At 46.0% G+C, this 24,629-nt stretch overlaps 1 protein-coding gene across 1 annotated transcript in view; it reads right to left on the bottom strand.

Moving 5' to 3' along the window:
* Nucleotides 1–8,761: 8,761 nt before the first annotated feature.
* LOC140694451 (netrin-1-like) overlaps nucleotides 8,762–24,629 on the bottom strand; it is a 42,567-nt gene continuing 26,699 nt past the window's right edge. The window contains exon 3 of the mRNA XM_072957703.1: nucleotides 8,762–9,052. Coding sequence (XP_072813804.1) covers nucleotides 9,009–9,052 — 44 coding nt within the window. The 3' untranslated portion in view covers nucleotides 8,762–9,008. The remainder of the gene's footprint in view (nucleotides 9,053–24,629) is intronic.

Below are 24,629 nucleotides of genomic sequence, written 5' to 3'. Positions count from 1 at the left end.
ATGTTTTTGAAAGAAGGGTCAAGTGGTTGAAGGTAATGTTAATAGTAAAAATGGTGACAGTGATTCAGCTGGGAACTCAAAGTATCTGACGGGGTTGAAGGCACACCTGCCAGATGCTACCCCAGCAGCAATAGGGGAGCTTAGTGAGAGTAGACACCAGAACAGGTGTTTTTAAACACATTACCTCATTTGAAACTCATGACAGTCCTAAGATGGGAATACGATTGTTCCTTTTTTATATATAATGAAACTAAAGTAGAGAAGCAATTGATCCAAGTTTGTACAGCTAGAAAGATGCAAAGACAGGTTGAAAATCAGTGTGGCAGGTGTAGGGTTTTACTTTTGGCCACTGGCCTACATTGGCACACAACCAGATTTGTGCCAGACTATGATCTGAATACACATTCAGATGTTGCAAGGATCTGAATGCTTGCCTGTGATCCTAAGCAATGCTATGGAGAAGGCTGGTTCCCTCTGTATACCTTGGGGGCATTGTAGGAAAACTGAACCATGTAGGTTCTAGAAGCTTTGTACCAAAAGGCCAAGAAATCTTCTGTACCCTGAAGTCAGTATCAGGGTCTGCGACTGATTCAATGCCTGGGGGAAACATGGCGGTCTCACTGAACACAGGGAGCCCTCTCCATCAGGGAGCCCTGTAGAATTCCGAAGAAATCACAGAGAAGGAGGCTGCCCACAGGTCTGCAGGACCTTGAGAGCTGGCCTGTGGGCTCCCTGCTGCTTTAGAGAGGTTCCAGTCTCCTTCCTCATACTTAAAATCAGATGTCAACATGATGGAGCTGGGTTGGAAATAGCATTGTCACCAATGAACGCTGAACCCGGTGGTCTCTGAACACCTGGGTGGCTGAGTCGCTAAGGACCCTGCAAACGAATAGGGTAAACACATGAGGCCTGGGTCTCCCAGCCAACCCTGTTCCAACCAGAATAGCTCAGCTGAAATATATTTTATATATTGAGCTTCTCTGTAAACTTCTATTTGAAGAAGGTATTCCATGTTAAGAAACATGCTTGAAAATAACTGTTTCTATCCTCCTGAATTCATCTATTATTTTTCCTAAACCCTCCTGGGCAGTTGGGGATCTGAAGTCTAGTCTCTGAGGCTGAACAAAGTCTGAGGAATAACCTCTCCCTGCCGTAAGCTCCCAACTTATCTGGTTGGTCTCTGTCTTAGCCCTTTATTGAGATGGAAAAGGGACCAATGTATCAAGTGCCCTTGATGGCAAAATTGTATCCTTGTCTGAGGAAAGGACAACTCTTCAATTAAACCTGATACTTCAGGTCACAAAGGGATGAAGGGACTACCACTCAGGTCCCTGTATATCACTGTGGAAAGAACATCACTTCTACCACTGTCCACCCTTAGTCAACTCATACCTGAGTGTTTATTGTACAAAATATCCAGAGAAAGCCTGAGTTCCCTTGGGCAGGGAAGAGTGTCTGGCTATCTAGCTCCAGCAGACGCCATTGATTGCCTGCTTGGTGATTATTTCCCACCCATACCCACCTCTTCTCTGCTGTGTTGACCTAAAACAAATAGATGGCGAGATATTTCTCCAGTAAAGATGGGTTTACTCAGGATCAGCAGAGGACTGCAATTTGGGGTCTGGAACCATGTGAGCCATGTGCAGGTCCCCGCAGGGCAAGGGAAAGAGAAGGCTTTTGCAGAGAAGAAAAGGAAGTGGGGAAGGCTACAGTAAACAGTGTCCATGGCTTTTCACTGGCTGAGTCCTGTCCTCACCAGGAAAGAAGAGGGGTCCTCCTTCTTCCTGTTGGGCTCTGATGTTCTGATGTCATCACAGGGCATGAGAATATCCTTTTCTGGTCTCCCAGCCCTAATATTTAATTGAGGTTTCAGGGTATTAATTTTTTTTTTTTTTTTTACAGCTGGCAGGGCCCATCTCCCATTGTTGAGACTGACAATATCAGATGTTCACTTTCAGCCTCTCGTATTGTGGACATGGGAACAGAACCCAGCTCTTTAGGGGGCTTCTGGAAAGGATTTTCTCTGTCTCAAAAGCAGTGATATATCAAGGGGGTCGGAAGGGAGGGTGTAAGCTCAGGGGTAGAGCATGTGTTTAGCATGCACACTGTCCTGGGTTCAGTCCCCAGATAACAGCCCAGTTTGGTGACTGGGGACTGTCAGGAGGAGGTGAGGACCATCATGCTTATGAAGACACTTCCTCATCAGGACAGTCCTGTGGCAGGAGTAGTGGGGCAGAAATAGGGAAGAATGAACCGCACCCCCGTGCCCAAAGCAGGCTGCTGGGCATGACAGCTCGGAGAGAGGCATTCCTTTAATCTGCGGCCAGAAAGTGACTAAGGTTGAACTCATGGGACTCCCCTTGGTTTCCCTCCCTCCTCCTCTTCCTCCCTTCCCGTTTTCTTCCTATAAAATTCTTTTCAAAAATCCTTTCCGGGCAAGTAGTAGTGTTTGTACTTTGATGACACGGTAGAGGGCCCTGGAGTTGAGAGCACCTTATTAGCACTTGCTGTCGCTGTGCTGAGACCTTGCTCGGCTGGCACCCCCTCAGCTGGCAGGTCATAGGATGCTTGACTGCAGTGCTTGACCAAATTCAGTAGCTTAGACCCATATGTTGTTATTTTAAAAATCAAACTCAAATGTTTCATTTATAGATATTGTCTGAAATAACTATCCCAAACACTGTAATTTAGGGAGTCAATCAGATTATATATGGATTCGAAACGAATGGATGACTTCAGGTCTGGTTTAAACAAGGAGTGGGGAGGTATTCAGGGGAGACTTCTGTGTGTGCTGAGAGATGTGTTCCTTCTAATTTTCTCTCTCTCAATAATAATAATAACAACAACAACAACAACAACAACAACATGGTAGCAAATTCCTCAGGAGAGCCTGGGGCTCCGGCTGCAGCGGCCCCTCCCCCTCCCTCCGGGTCACCCGTCAGGGTCCCGCTGAGACTCAGGTGCTGGGCGCGGGCTGCTGCCCTCGGGTCTCGGCCTGTGTCTGGGGCAGCGCCGTTCGCGGGCGGCCCGAGGGGCAGGCCTGCTGGCCGTGGCCGGAGCGCCCGTCACTGCGCCGCGGTGACGGCGATGCCCCCGGACACACGAGCCACGCGGGGAGCAGGCTGAACCGCTGCTGCTGCGCCCCGAGCGCGCCCCGGCCTGCCCCGTGTGCCGCGTGGTGCGCGTGTCCTGCAGTGGGGAGCGGTGGGCCCCGCCCCGGACCTGCGCCCCGAGTCCGGGCGGGGTCACCCAGGCCGAGAACCGCTGACTCGCAAGGTGCTCTCAGGGCTCACTTTGTTCAGGGGGACGTGTTAGGAAAGAACTCCTTCTTGGGTCTGAACAGCTGTTCGCTGTGGGAGAAGCGTGCTGGGGCGCAGAGAGGAGGTGACGGCGGCGCGCCGCTTCGCGCTGCCCCTCCGCCTGCGGCCGGCGCTGGGCGGGCGGTTTCTTGTTAGGTTTCCGAACTAGGGAAGGAGTGCAAGTGAGGAAAAAGACAAGCAGAACAGCAGCTCACTGTCGCATTTCTTTTTCTTATGAAACACTGGGGAAAAAAGTTTACTGTGGGGAACACGAAGCAGTGCCGTTTCTAGGAAGAAGCAAGTGCCGCCCCGCCGCGCGCCCCTTTGCGCTGGCGTCGGGCGGAGAGGGGCGGTGTGGCGGTGTGAGGGCCTAGGAAGGGACATGTGTTACTATCTTAGTTTTCAAGTGTAGAATTTTCGGTTTGCTACAACAAACCAGAAAATTACCCCACGTAATATTTTTAAAGACATCCGCTTTTTGGCACTTTTGAGTTCTAATAACATGGCTTTTGCAGTTTAAGTTAAAAAAGTGTAACTTTAGTCTCAGAGTTAAATAATAATACAGAATGAGAACCTTAGATCACAGACAGTTTGTATTAATTGATTCCCTGGGAAGCGAGTTACAGTGAAGCCACAGCACCGATTTCGGGAAGTGATCAGTTGGCTGACATGTGCTCATTTAGTATTTGCATCGTTGGTCCCTTCATGTGCTACAACCTTTGGTGTCTAAGATGCTTACATCTTACAGGTCGATGTATGTTAAGGAGGAAGGTAAAACCGAGCCAGCAGATGTCAGCAAGAGCCATAATAAAAACATTGGTCCTGATTATATCAACCTTTATTTTGTTACTTTTCAGTGATGATGCTGTAACATTGAGCAACCTTAGAATGGTGTTTCCGTGGACACTTGCCTGTGTTCTTGCAGACGTTTTAGGGAACATGTCTGAAGTACAGCAACGGCTCTAAAAAGGTTTAGTTCAAAGAAAGATCTTTGCCAAGTGCTGTGAACTTTTCCTCACTGCAGTCTCTTGCAAAAATTCCACATAAATTATTTTTTATCAAAACGTTTATATTTAACAGCTTAAATATTTCTCTGGTCATCTGTATTCTACTTCTTTCGCTTTTCCACCCCTGTTGCCTAGTCAGGAACTATATGCATTTTATAGGAATCGGAGTAGGGATTCCTAAACAGCTGTCCTCATGGAGGACTTAACTGTCCAGTGAAAATATGGCACTTGCATTTTTTTCAGCATCTGGTTATCTGTTTTGTTTCAGACAATTCTAGTTCATTGAACAGCCAGAGGATGGTAATGTCTGTCTTTCCACAAAATTGAAAGGTTTACTAATTTCTGAACTAGGGGCTTAACAAAAATTCAAATCCTGTAGGCATAGATGATATCCATTCCTTTGTGATGACCTTATTAGAGTAAACAGAGTGAGGGCGGAGAACCTGAGACCACAAGGAGCAAGTATGAGAAGTGGGATGGCTTGAGGTGCTTTTCGCTTTCTCATTTCTTATCGTAGCAAACGAAGACCTTCTATTTTAAATGCATCCTTCGCTTATTAAAATCTAACATGACCCGAGCAGTCCCATTCCTACATACCCATGCGAGGTGAAACTGAGGTGTGAGCCTGTGTGCAGGTGTTTGTAGTGGCCTTATTTGTAGTAGTCCTAAGTGGAAGCAACGCAGATGTCCCTCAGCTGGAGGATGGCGCGTCAGTGAACACGCTGCACGCGGCAACATGGGTGAGTCTCAGGTGCGCCCTGATGCGTGAAGGAGGCCACGCTTAGAAGGCTGCAGTCTGTGCGGCTCCGTTTGTATCATCTCCTGGAGAGGGAACTAACGGGACAAAGGGCAGAGCGGGATTGCCAGGCATTGGGGGAGGACTTGACTATAATGGGACACGGGGCATGGTATGGGCCGATGGAACTGGTGGTAGTTACAAGGCTAAATTTGTCAAAATGTATAGAAATTGCACAGGAATAATGGCAATTTTTCTGTATATAAAATTTACCGTAAGAAGTGCTGAATGAATTTTATAAAAGATAACGTAGACTAGAAAAACAAAGAGCGCGCTAGTTTGTACTTTTTCTTTTCCCAGACGTTCAATAGGAGCCTTAAACGGCTTTAATTCCATTTACCCTTCTCCTTGTATATTGGTTTTCGTGTGTTCAACTGTAGATTCATTTTTAATTTTACAATCAGTTTTATCTCTTATATATTTGAATGGCCCTGTTGCCTTTTTTTATGATTCCTTCCTGCGTCTTTAGCCTTCTGTCTGAGAGCATTTTTATTCTGTCTGTTCCCTCTGCTGATTTTTGTTCATGTGTCCTTATTTGCTAGAGTGTCTAGTTTTTTATTATGTGCTGGAGATGATATGTGCAGAATTGCATGTAGAAATAATTTGAAGCCGAAGCTGTTCTCTTTCTTCAGAATGTATTTTTACTTGTTTTTGCCAGGAGCTTGGGATGTTAGCTATCAGAGATGACCTCAATCCAGTTTCAAGATTTCAAATGATTTAATGCTGAGATTTGTCAACCAGGGCTGAGGCTTTCAAGGTCTTAACGGAAATTGTGAGGGTGTTCACCACAACCCTTTGTGGAGCTGTGGACTGTAGTTTGTGTCTCTCGCCCCAAGCAGGTGACAGTACTGTATAGCCTCTCAGCATCGTGGCTGTGCCCTCGCAGCCAGTGCCACACTTCGTGGAAAAAGAGGCCTGGACGTTAGAGCCACTTCTCCTAGGCTTCCCTCCTTCCTCAGATACTGGTGCTTTAAGTCTTTGATATTTCCATATCTCTGTGTTGCATTAAAGCAGAGTGAAAAATATTTCTTTTGTGTTATTAATTGTCCTTGGAGGAGAGGATTGGTCTGAATTATTCTTTGCCATTATGGAAGCAGAGGCTGCCCATACTATTTTTAATTCCCATACATGTATACAAATGTGCTTTTCTTAAAAACTGATGTGTTAAGACATTTTTATTCTATTATGCAACTTGCTGTTTTTGATTTAGTATATGATGAATTCATATTACAATCATAGGTGACTATGTGTTTGTTGTATGTTTAACTCTGTGCCAGGCACTGTGGGAGTGCAGTGATGTATAAAACAGATAATTTCCTACCCTTATTTGGCTGATACTTTGGCAAGATAGTTACCTTAAACAAACAACGACACAATTATCTAACCGACAGGGATAAGATAAGAGCAGTGTCCTTTGAGTACATATAACATGGAAGTTTGTCTCTGCATCTTGCCTTTTTCACTTCACATTATACTGGGTACATCTTTAAATATCATTAAAATTTTTAATAAACATTGGGTCAGTCTAGTGTTCCATTTTGTGTACTTACTGTAATTTATTTAGACATTTTTATATTGTTGGACCTTTATGTTGTTTCTAGTTTTCCTTTATGATAAATGGTTTTTAATATACATTCTTGTATGTAATCCAACATTCAGTCACTGATTTATTTCTATAGGATGGAGTTGTGGGATTAAGAGTCGTGAGTAAAAGTGTATGAATAATTATTATTGTTCATTGTCACATTGCTTTCTAGAAAGGTTATTAATACATATCATAAGCGTTGCATATAATTTAAAAGTATGTGTCATTTTGAAAGGCTATCAGTTATGTAATATTTCTTTGTTGCTTAGATTTGTGTTTCTTAATCAGTGATACTCAACATGTTTTGTATTTATTCCTGATGTCCATTTCTTTGTGCCTTTAAGACTGTTTATAAAATTAAGACAGAACCCTCTGCTTTATGAATGAAACTGCAGGACTAGTTTTAAACTAGAATTAGATCTTCTACTACTTCTTTTTCAGTGCTGCAGTTTTATTATTTTATACTTGGATTTCCATTTTTAACTTGTTCCTTTGCTGAGAATACTTTAAAAAAGTTATTGTAATGAGTAGCAGGAAATAGCTTGCTGTTAAAGTAAATTGCTGTTATTTGTAAGTGAATTAGTATGTGTTTCTCAGTTTTAATTTCTAATATGGGAAATATTGATAGCCAGGACCCACTGAACAAAAGGGCTTTGGGGTTCTCAGATAAAGAGATCCTGAGACCCCAAAATGGGAATTTTGGGCTGGACCAACTGAGTAGATGGAGATACATGTAATGAGATAAAAATGATTAGAGGAGAAGTTGTTTTTTTTTTTTTAATTTTTTTGGAGGAATGGGAGATGGAGTCTTCTATTGAAGAATTCTGAAGACATCAGGTGGTCATTTGGATATTGGTGTTTGTGGCTCAGAGCTCAGAACAGGTGCCTCTAGTGGAGTGGTAAGTTTGAGAGGAATCATATATGGCTAGTGATCAAAGTCCTGGGACCAAATGGGATAATTTAAGAGAACGAAGGTTTTTTAAAAAAAGTGAAGAAACATGTCTTAGAGCACTCCAGCTTACACGTTCAATAGAAAAAGTGGCTGCAGTGTGGGAGAAAGGCCAGGGGAACTTCTAGAAGGGGAGACGGTTGTGCTGAAAGCTGGTTGAGGTCAAGTAGAGGCCCGGGGAGGGTGGGGGAGGATTGTCATCTCTTGTCCGGACTGTTGCAGTAGCTTCTTGACTGGTCTTGCTTGTGGCTGTGAGCACCTCTCCTCTGTCACATGGCAGGAAAGGTTGTATTTGAAAAATAGTGAACTTCTGTCTTAGCTGCTTGAAACCCAACATAAGCTCTTTGATACCAACTGCATAAGCAAATATCATAAAAGTTTTTTCATGAGCTGACACCTGCCTGTGTTGTTAGCCTAACCTTCTCAAATTAACTCCCCACGTCCTCTCTCTCACCGCATGCCAGCTTCAATTTTAAATTACTTATAAGATGTTGAGCTCCGCTTTTGAGTATTTCAGTGTGTTCCTTCCTTTTCCCAGATTCCCTCTCCTCCTTGCCTCTTCTGGACCTTGTGAGTGTGTCTTTCTTATTTAAAAGCCAATTCGGGCAGCTCCATCTTTGGGAAGCCTTTATGGATTGAAGATTGGGTGCCAAATTTATTTAATTTGATCATAATTGTACTCATGATTGACTTTAGGCTTACTAAACTGTAGCAGTAATTATTTGATGCTTTTATGACAGAGATACATGCATTCGTTCATTAAATAAATATTCGCTCAGCACCCATTTTGTGCCAAGCATTGACCTAAGCCCTGGGGGTGCAGCTGTGGATGACACAGGTAGGTCCCTGCAACGTGGAGTTTATGATCTGGAAGACTGAATGCATAGTTAACATATTTATATATTAAAATGTGTTTTAATTTTATTTATGAGGTGATTAGTGGGAAAATATTACATATAAATATCTTTGACCTTTAGAAATATGATAAATAATGGTTTTAAATCAGTATACAAACATTCTGTAAAAGCATTAAGACTCCGGTGACAAAAGGAGTCATGTTAGATATTATGTAAAGACAAATTTCTTTTTGTTCATTGTGTTACTAAGCTTGCATGCACAGTGAGGGAGTCGCACAGACCTGTGTCTTCTGAGCAGGGGGCCTTTGACCTCTGTCTGGGACGCTGTAGAAGGGGCTTTCCTGTCAGGCGGATCGTTAGATTAAATCACTTCTAAGATTTCTTTGATTTTTATGTTTCCTTTTCTTTTTTCTTAAACTTTGGCTTCTTTTCTTCATTGTTTTATCTGCTTAGACGTTATCTCATATCAGCAGGCATGGTGGAGCCCTCCTTGCTGTAACCCAGCACACGGCTTCTCATAGTCGCTTCTTAGGGTAGTCAGGCTGGGGGATATTAAAATCTGTTATACAAAGAAAGCATTTTGTGATTAAATGAGTTAGATGTAAGTAAAGTTTTTTTTAAAAAAACTGCTGGGCTGCTTCAGTGCTTTAGTTTGTTGATGTTGACCATGACTTTCTGAGAGAGACTGATACAGCAAGTAGTACTCCACAGAGGTCTTTGACCAGGAAGCCCTTTTTTTCATGGAGTGTCTTGTGAAAACTGTCTGAGGGACACTAGAGGTGAAGTGTTGATGCTAATGATTTATATTTCACACTGAAAGGTATTCTAATTCATTACTGGGATTCTCTTTCTCCTTGCCTCTCCTCCCTCTCCAAATCCAACACTATATAAATAAAATGGAAATAAAAGCAAAAATTAAAAAATAAGACCTAATTAAATTTATAAGCTTTTGCATAGCAAAGGAAACTATAAACAAAACAAAAAGGCAACGTACAGAATGGGAGAAAAACATTTGCAAACGATGCAACTGAGAAGGACTTCATTTCCAGAATATACAAACAGCTCATACAACTCAGTAACAAAAAGGCAAACACCCCAATGAAAAAATGCAAACATTTCTCCAGTGAAGACATACAAATGGCTAATAGCAGATGAAAATGCGCAATATCACTAACTACCAGAACAGTGCAAATCAAAACTACAATGAGGTATCACCTCACACCAGTCAGAATGGCCATCATTAAAAAGTCCATAAACGATAAATGCTGGAGATTGTCGTACTAAGTGGAATAAGCCAGAAAGAGAAAGAAAAATACCATATGATATCACTCATATGTGGAATCTAAAAAAAAAAAAAAAAGACGAATGAGTTTATTTACAAAATAGAAATAGACTCACAGACATAGAAAACAAACTTATGGTTACTGGGGGGAAAAGAAGTGGGGAGGGGTAAATTGGGAGGTTGGGATTAGCAGATACACACTACTATATATAAAATAGATAAACAACAAGGTCCTACTGGGAATTATATTCAATACCTTATACTAACCCATAAAGAAAAAAATATGAAAAGGAATACATATATATATATGTACAACAGAATCACTGTGCTGTGCACCAGCAATTAACATTGTAAATCAACTATACTTCAATTAATTAAAACAAAATGAATCCAACAATGTACAAATATGATTATGTATCATGACTAAGTGGGGTTCATCCCAGAAATGAATACTGGCTTAACATTCACCAAAGTGAATGTTCAAAATTCAACATTTTAACAAAGTAAAAAATATATGGTCAGCTCATATACAGAAGCAGCATTTGACAAAAATCTAACATCTTTATAAAATCTTTCAGCAAAGTAAGAATCTAACATCTTTATAAAATCTTTCAGCCTGATAAATTAGGGCATATGGGGAAAACGTGCATCTTACATTAAATGTAATAGTAAATGACTGAATACTCTTCTCCTGAGGTAAGAACAAAAAGAGGGTGTCTCTACTTCTGTTCATTGTGCTGGAGGTTCTAGCCATTGCAGTAAGGCAAGAATCTGTAAGAAATCTGCTTGACCTAATAAGTGAGTTTAGCACACTTGCAAGATAAAGGGCCAATATATAGAAATTAGTTGTGTTTCTGTACACTATAATAAAATGGAAATAAAAAGCACCCACTATTTATAATAGTATAAAAAATGTAATATACTTAGGAAATAACTTGGAAACAAATGTGAAAGATGAGTACTGAAACTGAAAACCATTATTGAAAGAAGTTAAACCTGAAATAAATGAGATATCCTGTGTCCTGGATTTGAAAACCCAGTATTAAAATGTCAGTTCTTCCCATATTGATCTATAGAGTTGATGTAATCCTAATCAGGATCCCAATAGGCTTTTAAAAAAAAGTAGAAACAGGATGGTTCTAAAATTTATATTAATATCAGATATGATTAAATGTATGTCCATAGCAAAGCTGCGCTATACACCAGTTAATTTAGTGTATGTCTGTGCAGTTGTTTGATGTATATGACAAGGATGATAGAGCAGTGCTGCAGTGGGGTGTGGGGTAAAGGGTCATCTTTTCATCATGTGATCTGAAGGCTACTGGATAGGCATATATGGAAAAAGAAACTAAATATTGACTTCACCATAAAGACAAACATTTAATTCCAGGTCAATTGCAGATCTAAATATGAAAGGCAAAAACAGTAAAGCTTACATTAGAAGATAACACGAGAATTTAGGGTAAAGGAAATAATTCTTAAAGAGTACCCCAAATCATTAATCATAAAGAGAAAGATTGATTAAGTAGGCCATTTATGAATCTCTGTTCATAAGTTAATTAAAAGACGGCATTGGGAAGATTTTTTAAAGAAAGACAAGTCATAGGATAGAAGAAAATGTTTGTAATACACATGACCCATGTCTAGAGTATTTTTACTGCTTTTTAAAGAGTATGATGAAGTGAAGATGTGTTTTAGTTTCTCCATCTGTTGATCCTGTTTAAGTGGACCCTAACTTTTTAACCCACAAGATTTTAGTTATAAAATTACTCTTAGGAAGAGCCTAGAGATACTTGGCATTTGTTTCCTTTGTAGTTCGGTCTGTGAGCTTTGTGCAGTACTTGGCACATGACTGGCTTCAGCCTACTGTGTTTGCTGAATTAATGGATGGTGTTTTATAATTACAAACAGAGTGTGCAAAAAAGAGTAAACACTCATATGAGGACCGACCTTTTAAGTTTAAACCTAAGAAATCACAGGAAGCATTGTAGTTGGACATAAAGAACAGAAGTACTAACACTTTCAGAATATAAAGAAGAGGTGCATTTTAGGAATGTGAAGCACTGGCCGTGATTACATGAAGCTGACCACAGCGATGCTCATCTTGTACTGAGGAGGGTGAGGGGAAGCTTTTGTGCTCTGTAAGACATAACGGAGAAGGGAGAATTTCATCTCATGAAGCAGGATTTTCTAAGCGTAAAATGCTACTATTGAGAAGGATTAGTTGGGACAGTGAATATTTGTATTAGCCAAACAGAGCTTGGATTTAGCAGATGGCAGATAAAAGTATGGGATGTCTTACTGGGCACTTTTGAAAGATTAGGTGAAATTAACATTCACAAATATCAGGTGTATGATGAGCAACTCAGATTGTTAATGATTGCATTATTTACATTTCAACTTTACATTTTTTGCAGAGTTCTGAAGTTCCTGTTGCATTAGACAATGGATGAGCAATCACAAGGAATGCAGGGGCCACCTGTACCTCAGTTCCAGCCACAGGTAATTGGTTCTGATGCTGCCGCCATGAGAGAGAGAGAAAGTGTGTGTGTGTGCACGCGTGTGTGTGCGCAGAGAAACAGAGATACAGTGAAGGAGGAAGTAGTGCATTCACAGTTCCTTTAGGAAATGAGGTAGCTGGAAGTGCTAATTATGCACTTACAAGTTTAAATCTGCGTTGTTTATATTTTCAAATACTGTTTTAGAAATATGGACAGACATGGAAAAAAGGGCAGCTGTAGCTGTAACTTGAAGTGGATGACCTGTAGACTGAGAGTTGACATCAGGCTTAGGGAGGAAAACAGAAACGGGGGCAGTGCCTGCGTGTTTCGTGCCCGCCTCCGCTTTCGCCGGGACGCCTTCCGGTACTGCCCCTTTGCTCGCTCCCTCTGACTAGGGGTGTGTTTCTCCTGTTCTGGAGTTGCTTGTTTTCTGCAACATAAAACGCAGTTAAAGGAATGTGTACACGCACTGTTGAAATTGATTGTAATTGAAATTGCCCCTCCAGTGCGCACCGTGGATGCTTGCCACGGAGTCCAGACACGTGGCGTGTCCGAAATGCCGTCCCCGCCACGTGCGGGGCGGCACCTCGGTCTCGTGGTTCCTCATGCCCGCGGCTGTGCGGCCTCCGCGGTGTCTCAGAGTTGCTCTGCGAGCCTTGGCCCAGATTTGCTTGGTAGTGATTCTGGCAATGAGGAATCCATAGGTGTTCTTTCACATGAGCTCTGGAGCAGAGAAGTGTGGGGCCTCGGGTCGAACAGCTGCCCTGTTGCAGCGGCCCTCAGAGCCTCCGCTGTATTACTGTGCGCTGGGAGGTTCCGGGGGCCCTTGCAGGGTGTGGTGTTTTCCAAACTAATTTGACTACAGCACCCTTTTTTAGAGCACATCTGTTGGCTTCTCTCGAATCAGTGTCTGTGAAGCGCAGCTCGGGAAATACTGCCTACAGAGTAAACTATCTTTTCTGCCTCTGTACTTTATTCGTTTTTCACCCTTCACCTCCCTCTCCAATGTTTGAAATCCTGCCCATCCTTCAAGGAGCATCTAAAATGCCACCTCCACTCTGAAGGTTTTTCCGATTTTGTGGACGTAGTATTTTTTTCTTGGAAACTTGATGATACATTCTTCGTATGTCTCTTCTGCTGTTTCTGAGGTCTTGGGGTCATTTCATATGGACATTGTCCTTATCTTTCCTGTTGGGTCAAACTCTCCGTAAGGATTCGGGCTGTGCCCTACCGCGGCTGCCCCGTGGTCCCGCAGCTCTGCGCGTGGAGCCGGGGCTCAGCACGGTTGTGCGATTGAAACCAACCAGCGCTTCTTCACGTGAACGTGTTTAAATTATCCCTTTACTTAATTGCACTTTCAGTTGCTTTGTTATGCCTTTCTGAATTCTCTGTACTGTGTTTGGAAGAGACACCTGTTAGCTTAGAGTAAGGCCAGTATTTTAATTTCAAGATGATTTTTTTTTAAATCTACCATTTATATTTTGTGCTACGATCATAAATTTGTCAAGGTTATAGTAGGCAGCTTCTTTCTGTTAGATACAAACATTATCTTAGTGCTATTTTTACAGACATGCATGGATACTCTTGTTTCATATTCGTTGTCTCCAGTGAAGACAGTGAAAGAAGCAGCTCTCAGATTAGGGAGTTTGTCTTATGATTTTGAAATGTTTGGTTTTGAACAGCCCTAAATTTCAAAGGAAAAAAAGAATGAGCACTGTAATTTCTGCCTCCTACTGACTCACCGATCAGGGAAGGTCAGAGTGGCAGTAGGAGGCGAAAATGAGAGTCCTGGTTCCCTGGGACCCACGGGCTACCACGCGGCATAAATGTCAAAATCACACACGTGGTTCTGCGTCTCTTTCACGTGGTTCCATTCCTCTCTTCCTCCTGCCGCTGCTCCCACGTGGAAATCAGCAAGTGTCACCCCAGGTTCTCACTGCCTGTGGCAAGTGTGGGGGGGAGGGAGGGTCTTCTGCCTCTGCATCCAGACTGATGGTGTGAGGTTACCCGACAAGAGTTTACAGGCGTTACTGCCTATTAAGTCTCTGAAAAATGTTCCTGCTCTCAGTAGCATTATTTTAAAAGGCTGGCAAAGGACAGCCTCTGCTCGGGGTTGGCAGCCTGCTTTTGTTTTGTTCCACACCACTGGCCTGAATAACGGGGTGATGCAGCAACATATGGTTAGCTGAGTGACTGCTTCTGCTTTTGAGATGCTAGTGCGTGTCTGGACAGAAGCAGCAAACGGAGGAAGTCAGCTTTCTAGGTGTCAGAGACCAATTCCCTGTGTTATGACAAGTGATGTGTATTCTTGGCATATCTGTCTTTTCCTTGTTCTGAGATGAATACTCTGACCCCATAATGCATAATATGTGGTTTCATTTTTAGTACAGTGTGAGTTCCTTTTTTTAAGCCTTAGAATGTGAGATTTATGTATCTATTTTTTTGTATTATTGTCATTCTTTTGAACTTAGTTTTTTTTTTTTTCCTATCAGCTTCCCTTTCCTTCCCTTTTTCTTTCTTTGATTCCTTTCATTGAAGCCTGGAAAGTACTGAAAGGATTTATTTGACTGGATTTGTGTCCTATATATTCACATTGCTTTTGGACTCTAGTTTGTAGGACAGTGGATTTGGCTAAATTTTTTAAAATGCAAACTGTATAAAAGATGGTGACAGAAATAGTAAAATGTCTGCTTTTTAGTATAAGACAAATTTTAAACAATGGATATTTACAGCTAACAATTTGTGAGTTTTTAATTTCTGGTCATTGAGTGAAGAGAGCTATGATACATTCAATTTTTATCATAAAGATAAATATAAAATGATTACAATCAGCGTGCAGCGTAAAGACTTTGTGGGAGCGACTCAAGGGAGAATTAGTTTTAGTTGGAATAGTCGTCAGGACCTAGGGTATAATTATTATCTGTAGTTTGAAGATGCCCAGTGTGACACTGGCTCCCTGCGAAGGAGGGAAAGCAGCCCAGATCTACAGGCAGGAGAATTGGTGCTCCTCCTTTTAACGGCTTGGAAGGGATGAGAGTCTCATCTGGGAGTCTTCCAACTCGAGCCTCCCCTCAGGCTGGCCGGCGGCCCGGCCTGCCGCCCCGAGCTCGCGCGCCTCAGGGAGCGAGCGGGGCGGACAGGGGGCCGGCTGGGTTGAGTGGGTCACCTCCCCCTCTCTTTAGCCCGTCTTACAGAACTACTTTCTTTGTGAAATAAAGGTCATTGTGTCGTTTGCTTCTTTTGCTAAGTTGAGTTTGCCAAGGTTTTGTCCTATGGCATTGAGCACAGCCTCCGTTTTCAGAAGCCTCTGCAGAAGTTGAGGTGACGTTCTCCGCCTAACAGCCTCATCCAGCCGCTTTATTGCTGCAGGTCTGGGGGATGGAGTGGCGGCTGCTCCGAGGGAAGAGACCTGCTGTAGTTAGAGCTGATGCCCTTGAACCTCCAGTGAGGCTCAGCGCTGCCAGCAGTCCTGTCCTTGGTCCCCGCGCTGCCCGCTCCCCAGCGGCGTCTCCTGTCCCCTCTCCTCAGAACCCCCACTCCCTGTCCTCTCTCTCAGCTGCTGTGCCCTTGCTTCCTGTTTCACCGACAGACGGAAGCAGTCAGACGAGGACTTCCCCGGGACCTGCAGCGCGCGGTCGGCCTCATCTGCCCTGTCAGCTGCGCCAGCCCTGCCCGGGCCACCAGAGCCGTGTGCAGCCCCACGCCCGCTGGGCTCTGCGTGGCGCTGTGTGCTGCGAGGTCTCCCATCTAAACGGCGAACCAGAGCAAACCCCAACCAGAAAACGGCTTTCAAAGTCCTTCTTTTCTCCAGCCGTTCACCTCTCTCTCTGTTGCCTTTTGCTGCTGAGTCCTTAGCTGTGTAGGTCTGTGTCCTGTTCCCCCTTCGCTCTCTTAGGTGTGCTCGGGGGGGGGGGCTTTCTCCCCTCCGTGCCGCCGCGGCTGCTCTCGCCCCGGTTCCCGGGGCCTCCTGTGCTCAGTCCCTGCGCCACCCTTAGACCTTGTCTTCCTTGGTCGTCAGCTACACTTGAGAGAGTCGGCCGCATTCTGTTCTTTGAAACCTGTTCATTGCTCTGCTTCCGAGAGCCTTGTTTCCTTCTCGGCTTACTGGTCTGTCCTTTGCTGACTTCCCTCCCCTCCTGGACTCTTCGCAGCGGAGCGCTCTGCGGCCCAGAGCATCTTGCCCTATGTGCGCTGCTTGGAGATCCCTTCCAGGTTCATGATCCTGAGTATGGTCCGCGTGCTGGTGGCCTCTCTACTTTAGACTGGATCTACCTCCTGATCCCAGACGCGAGCAGCCAGTCACCTACTTGTCATCAAATTTGCGTGTCTCAAACTGGGCACATGTGAAACTGAACTGTGAATGTTCCCACAAACTGTCTGTGTGCAGGCCTCTCTGTCACAGTTGGCGGCATGTCCCTCCTTTGATCTGCCCAGGCCAAAGCTCCTGGAGACGTCCCCGACCCCCCATCTCTCGCATGTCCTGTCTCACCGCTGACAGGTCCCGCAGCGCCCCCTTCTGCATACACTTCGGGTGGGAGTACTTCTTGCCTCATTTGCTGCTGTCACTCTGCTCAGTTATTTTCATTTTCCCTGTAACTTACTGCGGTCACTCCCCAGTTGGTCTCTGTTTCTGTCCTGTCCTCACTTCAGTCTACTGTCAGCATGTAAGTCAGGGCAAAATTATTTAACATTTAAATATAAAATACACAATTTCAGTCAAATCATATCTCTTTAAAATCTAGTAGTTTCTCATCCTTCCTCATCGTGGCTCCCCCCCCTCATCTTCTTCCAGTGTGTGTGCAGACGCCACCTTCCTCGGCCGTCCCATGAAAGCCGACCCTTCACACCCACCCATTAAGCCACTTATCTCTTCTATTTTGCTCACTGTATTTCCTCTTTCTCCAGAGTATAAACTTCATTCCCAGTCTCCAGAACAGTACCTGGAGCACATGGTAGGCATTCAGTAAACACTTGCTGAAGACAAACGTGGTGTCAAGTCAACCCATTCTCTTTCTTCTCAAGCACCACTTTTTAAATGAATATTAAAATATATCAGTATCTCTAGAATTTTTAGGCACAAGTTCAAGCAGTGGCCCATACCTCGGTGCCCCCATCAGAGGGATGGTAGGAAGCCATTCTTGGCATCGCTTTGTCAGACTAGACGTGAGGAACGAGCCTGCATCGCAGCAAGGAAGAAAGCTGAGAGAGAGGGAGAGAGAGAGAGGGAACTTCCTCCAGGAAGAGCTTCCACAGCTCTCTGAGCCCAGGACTCACGTACGTTGTCTGAGATGTCTGAGCTCTTAATGTACCGTTTTACTCTTTTTTTTGGTAAAGCCTGTGTACAAATGTAAATATATATATATAGTAAATGGTTTATTAGAGAAAACCACGTACAGCCTGCACTTCTTACTGACTTTCTTTCCACCTCCTTGCTGTACCCGGAGCGAGCCTCCTCCCCCCGTGGTCGCTGTCCCCCGTCACCTGGCACGTGGGGCGGCTCGCTCTCTGGTCCCCGCGCCGGGAGGGTCAGCGGCAGAGGCTCACCCTCCGCATCCGCAGAGCATCTTCCAGACCCCACCCGCTCCTTCTTGGGAGGGGGGCTGGTGAGCCCCGCCGCGTGGAGGCTCCGTCTCGGCCTCCCGGTGGCCCCAGGCTCCCTGCCTCGCCGTCACCTGCGTCTCGCCTTCGTCCCGGGCGCAGTGCCGCTGCTGCTTGGTTCTCACAGCGCGGCCGCCCCGCGCCGAGCGGTTTGCATGTCCGTCACCCCCGACACCAGGCCGCCGCGCACACCTCGCACACGGGGAGGCCCGGGCTCGCCCGGCCCAGGTCGCACGCGGCCCTGGGGTGGGGCTGTCGGCGGCTTGCTCGCTTCCCGGCAGACGCTCCTCACACACTTCCTGGCCAGTCTCACCGCCCCAGTCCTCGTGACCCTTCGTGTTTCCGGGCACCTCCGGCTCCTCGTCTTCGAGGCGTGTTCTGGCCCGGCCTGTCCTCCCTGTGTCGGGTAGCCCTGCCCGCCTGGTTGTCCGGACCGCAGGCAGGCGGGCCTCATGCTTTGCGTTTAGCCAGTTTTCCTGCCCCCTTGATTGGACTCCCTCACTAGCTAGTGAACCTGCTGAGTCTTCACATCCTGACGGTGACCGCTCCCCTTTAGATTACTGCCACCTCTTGTCTAGCTTGTTGCAGAAGCTTCGGATCTGGTCTCTTTACCGCTCGTGTTACCGTTTCTAGTTCATTCTTTACATTGTAGCAAGAGTCATGTTTCCAAAGTGTACCTTTTGATGCGTTACTTTCTTTGACTTTTGGGATGGATTCTGCATTTTCACGTGTGCCGGGAAGGGTCTTGCATCCCCTGGTCTCCTTTCTCCTCTCCAGCTGCACCTCGTGTCACTCCCTGCTTTGGACTCGGGTTCAGCCTTGTCTTGCTTACATTGCACTCTCTTTGGGCTCCAGGATCTCGGGTGCCAGGGTGATGGTGTCAGGAGCTGTTCGGGGAGATTTAGTCTCCAGCAGAAGGTAATAAGCATAAGGGCTCATTATAATGTATGTGAACTACATGAAGAGACCCTGAGGAAAGTTCTCTGAGAGGAAATGTGAAATTAAGAAGACAACAAAAAGATGACTCGTTTTTGGGTCATTTCATACACGGGTGTGCTTCTAGTAAATGAGAATACATTCCACCAGGAGTGCAGTGCTCACGAGGTCTGTAGGTCGTGTTTTGTATCAGTGAATAGTAGGTAACGGGTGCTCCATAAATCCATGCTGAATGAATGGATTGATCTCTAAATGAAAGCAAAACAGTAATCAGTCTAACTGTACTATGTTAATATCGTATAGATTTTAGTTACTTTAGAGTTATTTTAGGAAGTGACTATGGGGCCATATAGTATAAGAGATCTGTCAGATGAGAAGTGGTATCGGAATGTTTAGAGCCTGGCTGAGCTCTGGATTTAGATTGATTGTTCATATTTACATATTTAGGGATAAGTGTTTCTCAAATTTTAGAGGAAGTACCTTGAGGGATTTAGATGATTGAAAAAATGGGGCTACAGAAAGGATTCTCTCATCTTCTCTCTTGGAAATTTATTTTTGAATAGTCCATTGAGAGTGGAGTGGGCAAAGATGAGGTCGACATGAATCGAATAGTTTCCAAACTCCACCTGGAACTGCATTCAGAGCCTGACATATAGTTTTAAGAAATACAGTGATGAAAGTAGTTCCATTTTTGAGGGTGAATTTGATATTTGGAGATAATTTAAAAATCCTTTGGAGCCAAACACGTACTTGGTGAAAAAAGTATAATCTTGGTATTCATTCTTCCTTTGAGCAAAATGAGCTGTCTTCTTAAATGAGGCCAGTGATTTTCATATGGTTCACAAGCTGATGACAGTTCCACAGGAGGGGTTATGAATACATGTTCGGCGTTGGAAGCCTTCCTGGAGTAAGTGCATGTCCACCTCCTCCACCTCCTCCTCCTCCACCTCCTCCTCCTCCACCTCCTCCTCCTCCACATCCTCCTCCTCCTCCACCTCCTCCTCCTCCACCTCCACCTCCTCTTCCTCCTCCTCCACCTCCTCCTTCTCCACCTCCTCCTCCTCCACCTCCTCCTCCTCATCCACCACCTCCTTCTCCACCTCCACCTCCTCCTCCTCCACATCCTCCTCCTCCTCCACATCCTACTCTTCCTCCTCCACCACCTCCTCCTCATCCACCACCTCTTCCTCCACCTCCACCTCCTCCACCTCCTCCTCCTCCTCCTCCACCTCCTCCACCTCCTCCACCTCCTCCACCTCCTCCTCCTCCACCTCCTCCTCCTCCACCTCCTCCTACTCCACCTCCTCCTACTCCTCCACATTCCTTTTTAGGTAGAGAAAGGTAGTACTGCTCTTCCTGATCCTAGAAACCAGGAAAGAACTGAGCGTACTTTGAGATTCCATCAAAAGACTGCTTCTGGCTCTTTTCATTAGAGGCTAAATGCTGCACCAGTGGTAAATCTACTTCCAGCTTGATTTATCCAGTTAATTCTCCATAATTCAACTCTTGAACTCATTGCAGGCTATCTGGAAGACTGGCAGCAATTACTTTCTTTGTTAACAGTTGCGTATGAAGTAGCTTTAATTAAATATTACTTTGGAAATTAGACAGAATCTTGAGGATTATTTTAATAATCCTCCTCCACCTCCTCCTCCTCCTCCACCTCCTCCTCCTCCACCTCCTCCAACTCCTCCTCCTCCACCACCTCCTCCTCCACCTCCTCCACCTCCTCCTCCTCCTCCACCTCCTCCTCCTCCTCCACTTCCTCCACCTCCACCTCCTCCACATCCTCCTCCTCCTCCTCCACATCCTCCTCCTCCTCCTCCACATTCTCTTCCTCCTCCTCCACATTCTCCTCCTCCTCCACATCCTCCTCCTCCTCCACATCCTCCTCCTCCTCCAAATCCTCCTCCTCCACATCCTCCTCCTCCACATCCTCCTCCTCCTCAACCACCTCCTCCTCCTCCACCACCTCCTCCTCATCCACCACCTCCTCCTCATCCACCACCTCCTCCTCCACCTCCTCCACCACCTCCTCCTCATCCACCACCTCCTTCTCCACCTCCACCTCCTCCACCTCCTCCACATCCTCCTCCTCCTCCTCCACATCTTCCTCCTCCTCCAAATGCTCCTCCTCCTCCACCACCTCCTCCTCATCCACCACCTCCTTCTCCACCTCCACCTCCTCCACCTCCTTCACATCCTCCTCCTCCTCATCCACATCCTCCTCCTCCTCCACATCCTCCTCTTCCTCCTCCACCACCTCCTCCTCATCAACCACCTCTTCCTCCACCTCCACCTCCTCCACCTCCTCCTCCTCCACCTCCTCCTCCTCCTCCACCTCCTCCTCCTCCTCCACCTCCTCCTCCACCTCCTCCTCCTCCACCTCCAACTCCTCCACCTCCACCTCCAACTCCTCCACCTCCACATCCTCCTCCTCCTCCTCATCCTCCTCCTCCTCCACATCCTCCTACTCCTCCACATCCTCCTCCTCAATATCCTCCTCCTCCTCCTCCACATCCTCCTCCTCCTCCTCCAAATCCTCCTCCTCCTCCTCCACCACCTCCTCCTCATCCACCACCTCCTTCTCCACCTCCACCTCCTCCACCTCCTCCACCTCCTCCTCCTCCACCTCCTCCTCCTCCACATCCTCCTCCTCCTCCACATCCTCCTCCTCCTCCTCCACCACCTCCTCCTCATCCACCACCTCCTTCTCCACCTCCACCTCCTCCTCCTCCACATCCTCCTCCTCCTCCACATCCTACTCTTCCTCCTCCACCACCTCCTCCTCATCCACCACCTCTTCCTCCACCTCCTCCACCTCCTCCTCCTCCTCCTCCACCTCCTCCTCCTCCACCTCCTCCACCTCCTCCTCCTCCACCTCCTCCTACTCCACCTCCTCCTACTCCTCCACATTCCTTTTTAGGTAGAGAAAGGTAGTACTGTTCTTCCTGATCCTAGAAACCAGGAAAGAACTGAGCGTACTTTGAGATTCCATCAAAAGACTGCTTCTGGCTCTTTTCATTAGAGGCTAAATGCTGCACCAGTGGTAAATCTACTTCCAGCTTGATTTATCCAGTTAATTCTCCATAATTCAACTCTTGAACTCATTGCAGGCTATCTGGAAGACTGGCAGCAATTACTTTCTTTGTTAACAGTTGCGTATGAAGTAGCTTTAATTAAATATTACTTTGGAAATTAGACAGAATGTTGAGGATTATTTTAATAATCCTCCTCCACCTCCTCCTCCTCCTCCTCCACCTCCTCCTCCTCCACCTCCTCCTCCACTTCCTCCTCCTCCTCCACCTCCTCCTCCACCTCCTCCTCCTCCACCTCCTCCTCCTCCTCCACCTCCTCCTCCTCCTCCACCTCCTCCTCCACCTCCTCCAACTCCTCCTCCTCCACCTCCTCCTCCTTCACCTCCTCTTCCACCTCCTCCTCCTCCTCCACCTCCTCCTCCTCCACCTCCTCCTCCACCTCCTCCTCCTCCACCTCCTCGTCCTCCACCTCCTCCTCCACCTCCTCCTCCACCTCCTCCTACTCGTCCACCTACATTCTGCCTCAGTAATCATTTAGCCTGGCATTTGCAGAAAGGATCTGACTTTACATATTCTGCCCAATGTCCTGATAACTCACTAAAACAACCTGAATATCTCAAGACTTTAGACACAGAAACATGTTTCGAGATTGTTTCTCCAGCCCCGGAAGGGGCATAGCATATTTCTTGTTAGGTTACAACCCCTAATGTGGAGTTGGGGAAGCTTCATACCAAGAAAGTGTGTGGTCATCAAAATATAACGACAGCCTCAAAGATTTTTCTGTTGGCAGGTTGAACATCCAGGGCTACAGATCAACTGGGGAAGGAAATGGATTGAGGAGTAAAATCACCTGAGTTACTGCTCTCACGGCCAGTGACCACCATTTGCTCTGTTCCCGGGCTGGTCCCCTACTGAAAACTGGTCCTGGTTCCACACTGCCTGTCACTGTTCTCCAAGTGCAGGCCCCAGGCAAGCAGCACTGGTATCACCTGGGAACTTGTTAGAAATGTAAATTCTAACTGAATCCCTGGGGGAGAGCCCCAGCCCTCGTAACCCTGACGCCTGCTGACACTTGACAAGCAGCTGCCTATGGAAGTTCCGCATTCTTTACCCTGGACGCCATCTGGCTGCCTCTCTGTTCCATCCCCGGCTGCTCTCCCACTGCAAGCCTAGGTGCTAGCCCGACTCTCTCACTGACTGGATTTTGCCTAGAATGCCAGCTCCACCCTTTCTTTTGGGCCATCATCATCCACTGTACTCACCTGCCTAGGATCTGCCGCCTTCCTCATCCCGCTCTCCCAGTGCCACTCAAGTCCTCCGTTTTCTTGGAAAGGGAACCCAGCCTGAGCTCCCCCAGGGCTTCTCTCAGGGCTTCTCCACCAGCCCGGGAGCCGCGGGGCTCTCCTGCTTGGCTGGGAGTGCCCTCCCACTGCAACAGAGCTGGCAGTCTTTCCCCAGGGCAAGGCAAGCCACCTGAGATGACTCAATTAAGGCAACTTGGGCAGAGTAAGTAGCTGCAAAGTAATTTTCTCAACTTTATGCTTTCAATACGTAATACTTTCTCCTAAACCTTTGTTGCCTGCTCCTTACTATTCCACTTGGACGCTGGCTAGCTAACGACAGAACAGGCGAACAACCTGGTGTTCTGCAAAGAGCACTGTGACATCCTACACTGTCTGCGGCACACGTCCCAAAGCCCACTGCTGGTACCACGCACCTGGCAGTTAACACAGTGTGGGCGAAGCACGTCGCCTGTCGTATCAGTAAACAAAGGATGTTGTGGCCATCAGCCACTGCGGCCGACCTGGAGGAAAGCAGGACGCTGGCCCTAGATAGTTAAGCTGCATGCCAAAGGAGTGATTTCAGTGAGCCCAGACGCATGCATTTTCCCATACACAGAAGAGTGCTACATTCACTAACTTGAGATGTCTGTTTTTTCTTTAATTTGCAGTATCTTTTGATATTTCAAGTACTTGGGGGGGTTTTTTCTTTTCTTTTTGCAAAAACTCCTATATATCCCGGCTCCTTCCTTACCTCTTTGGAACAGTCCCTCAGAGCTATCTGAGAGGCTGCCTCCCGGACTTAGGTCCTCAGTATGCTGAATAAAATATAATTCTCAACTTTTAGGTTGTGCATTTTTTTTTCAGTTGACAACATCTTCTGTACTAAAATAGAGTTTTTCCTTATATATCCTACCCTAATCATAACTGCTAGTATTTTATATAAGTATGCACACAGACGTTTACACACACGCTCTCTGACTGCAGCATGTCCAGTTTCCTCTGACCAATGTCATTCTGCCACCCTGCCACTCCCCTCCCAGGCCCTCAGTGCTCAGAAACACGATCACTCAGCTGTATGTGGCTCTGGTGGCTTGGACTTACTCTTGGGGGTCTTCCCACCTGCATGAATCTTTTTTTTTTTCAATTGAGGTGAAATTCACAGAATATACAATGAGCCACTTAAAGTCCACAATTCAGTGGCATTCAGTACATTCACAATGTTCCACACCATCACCTCTGTCTAGCTCTAAAACAGCCCATCATCCCCAAAGGAGACCCCACACCCAGCAAGCACCCAATTTCTGTTTTCCCCTCCCTCTCTCCCTCCCTCTAGCCCCTGGCCACCACTAATCTGCCTTCTGTCTCTACAGATATTTCACATAAATGTAATCATATAATATGTAACCTTTTGTGTCTGGTTTCTTTCACTCAGCAGAATGTTTTTGTGGTTCATCCACATTGTAGCATGTGTCAAGACTTCATTCTTTTTTTGTGGCTG

This window comes from Vicugna pacos, unplaced genomic scaffold (assembly GCF_048564905.1).
Source record: "Vicugna pacos unplaced genomic scaffold, VicPac4 scaffold_21, whole genome shotgun sequence".
NCBI lineage: Eukaryota > Metazoa > Chordata > Mammalia > Artiodactyla > Camelidae > Vicugna > Vicugna pacos.
Note: the sequence above shows the minus strand (reverse complement) of the source record. Positions and strands in the feature narration are given on the sequence as shown.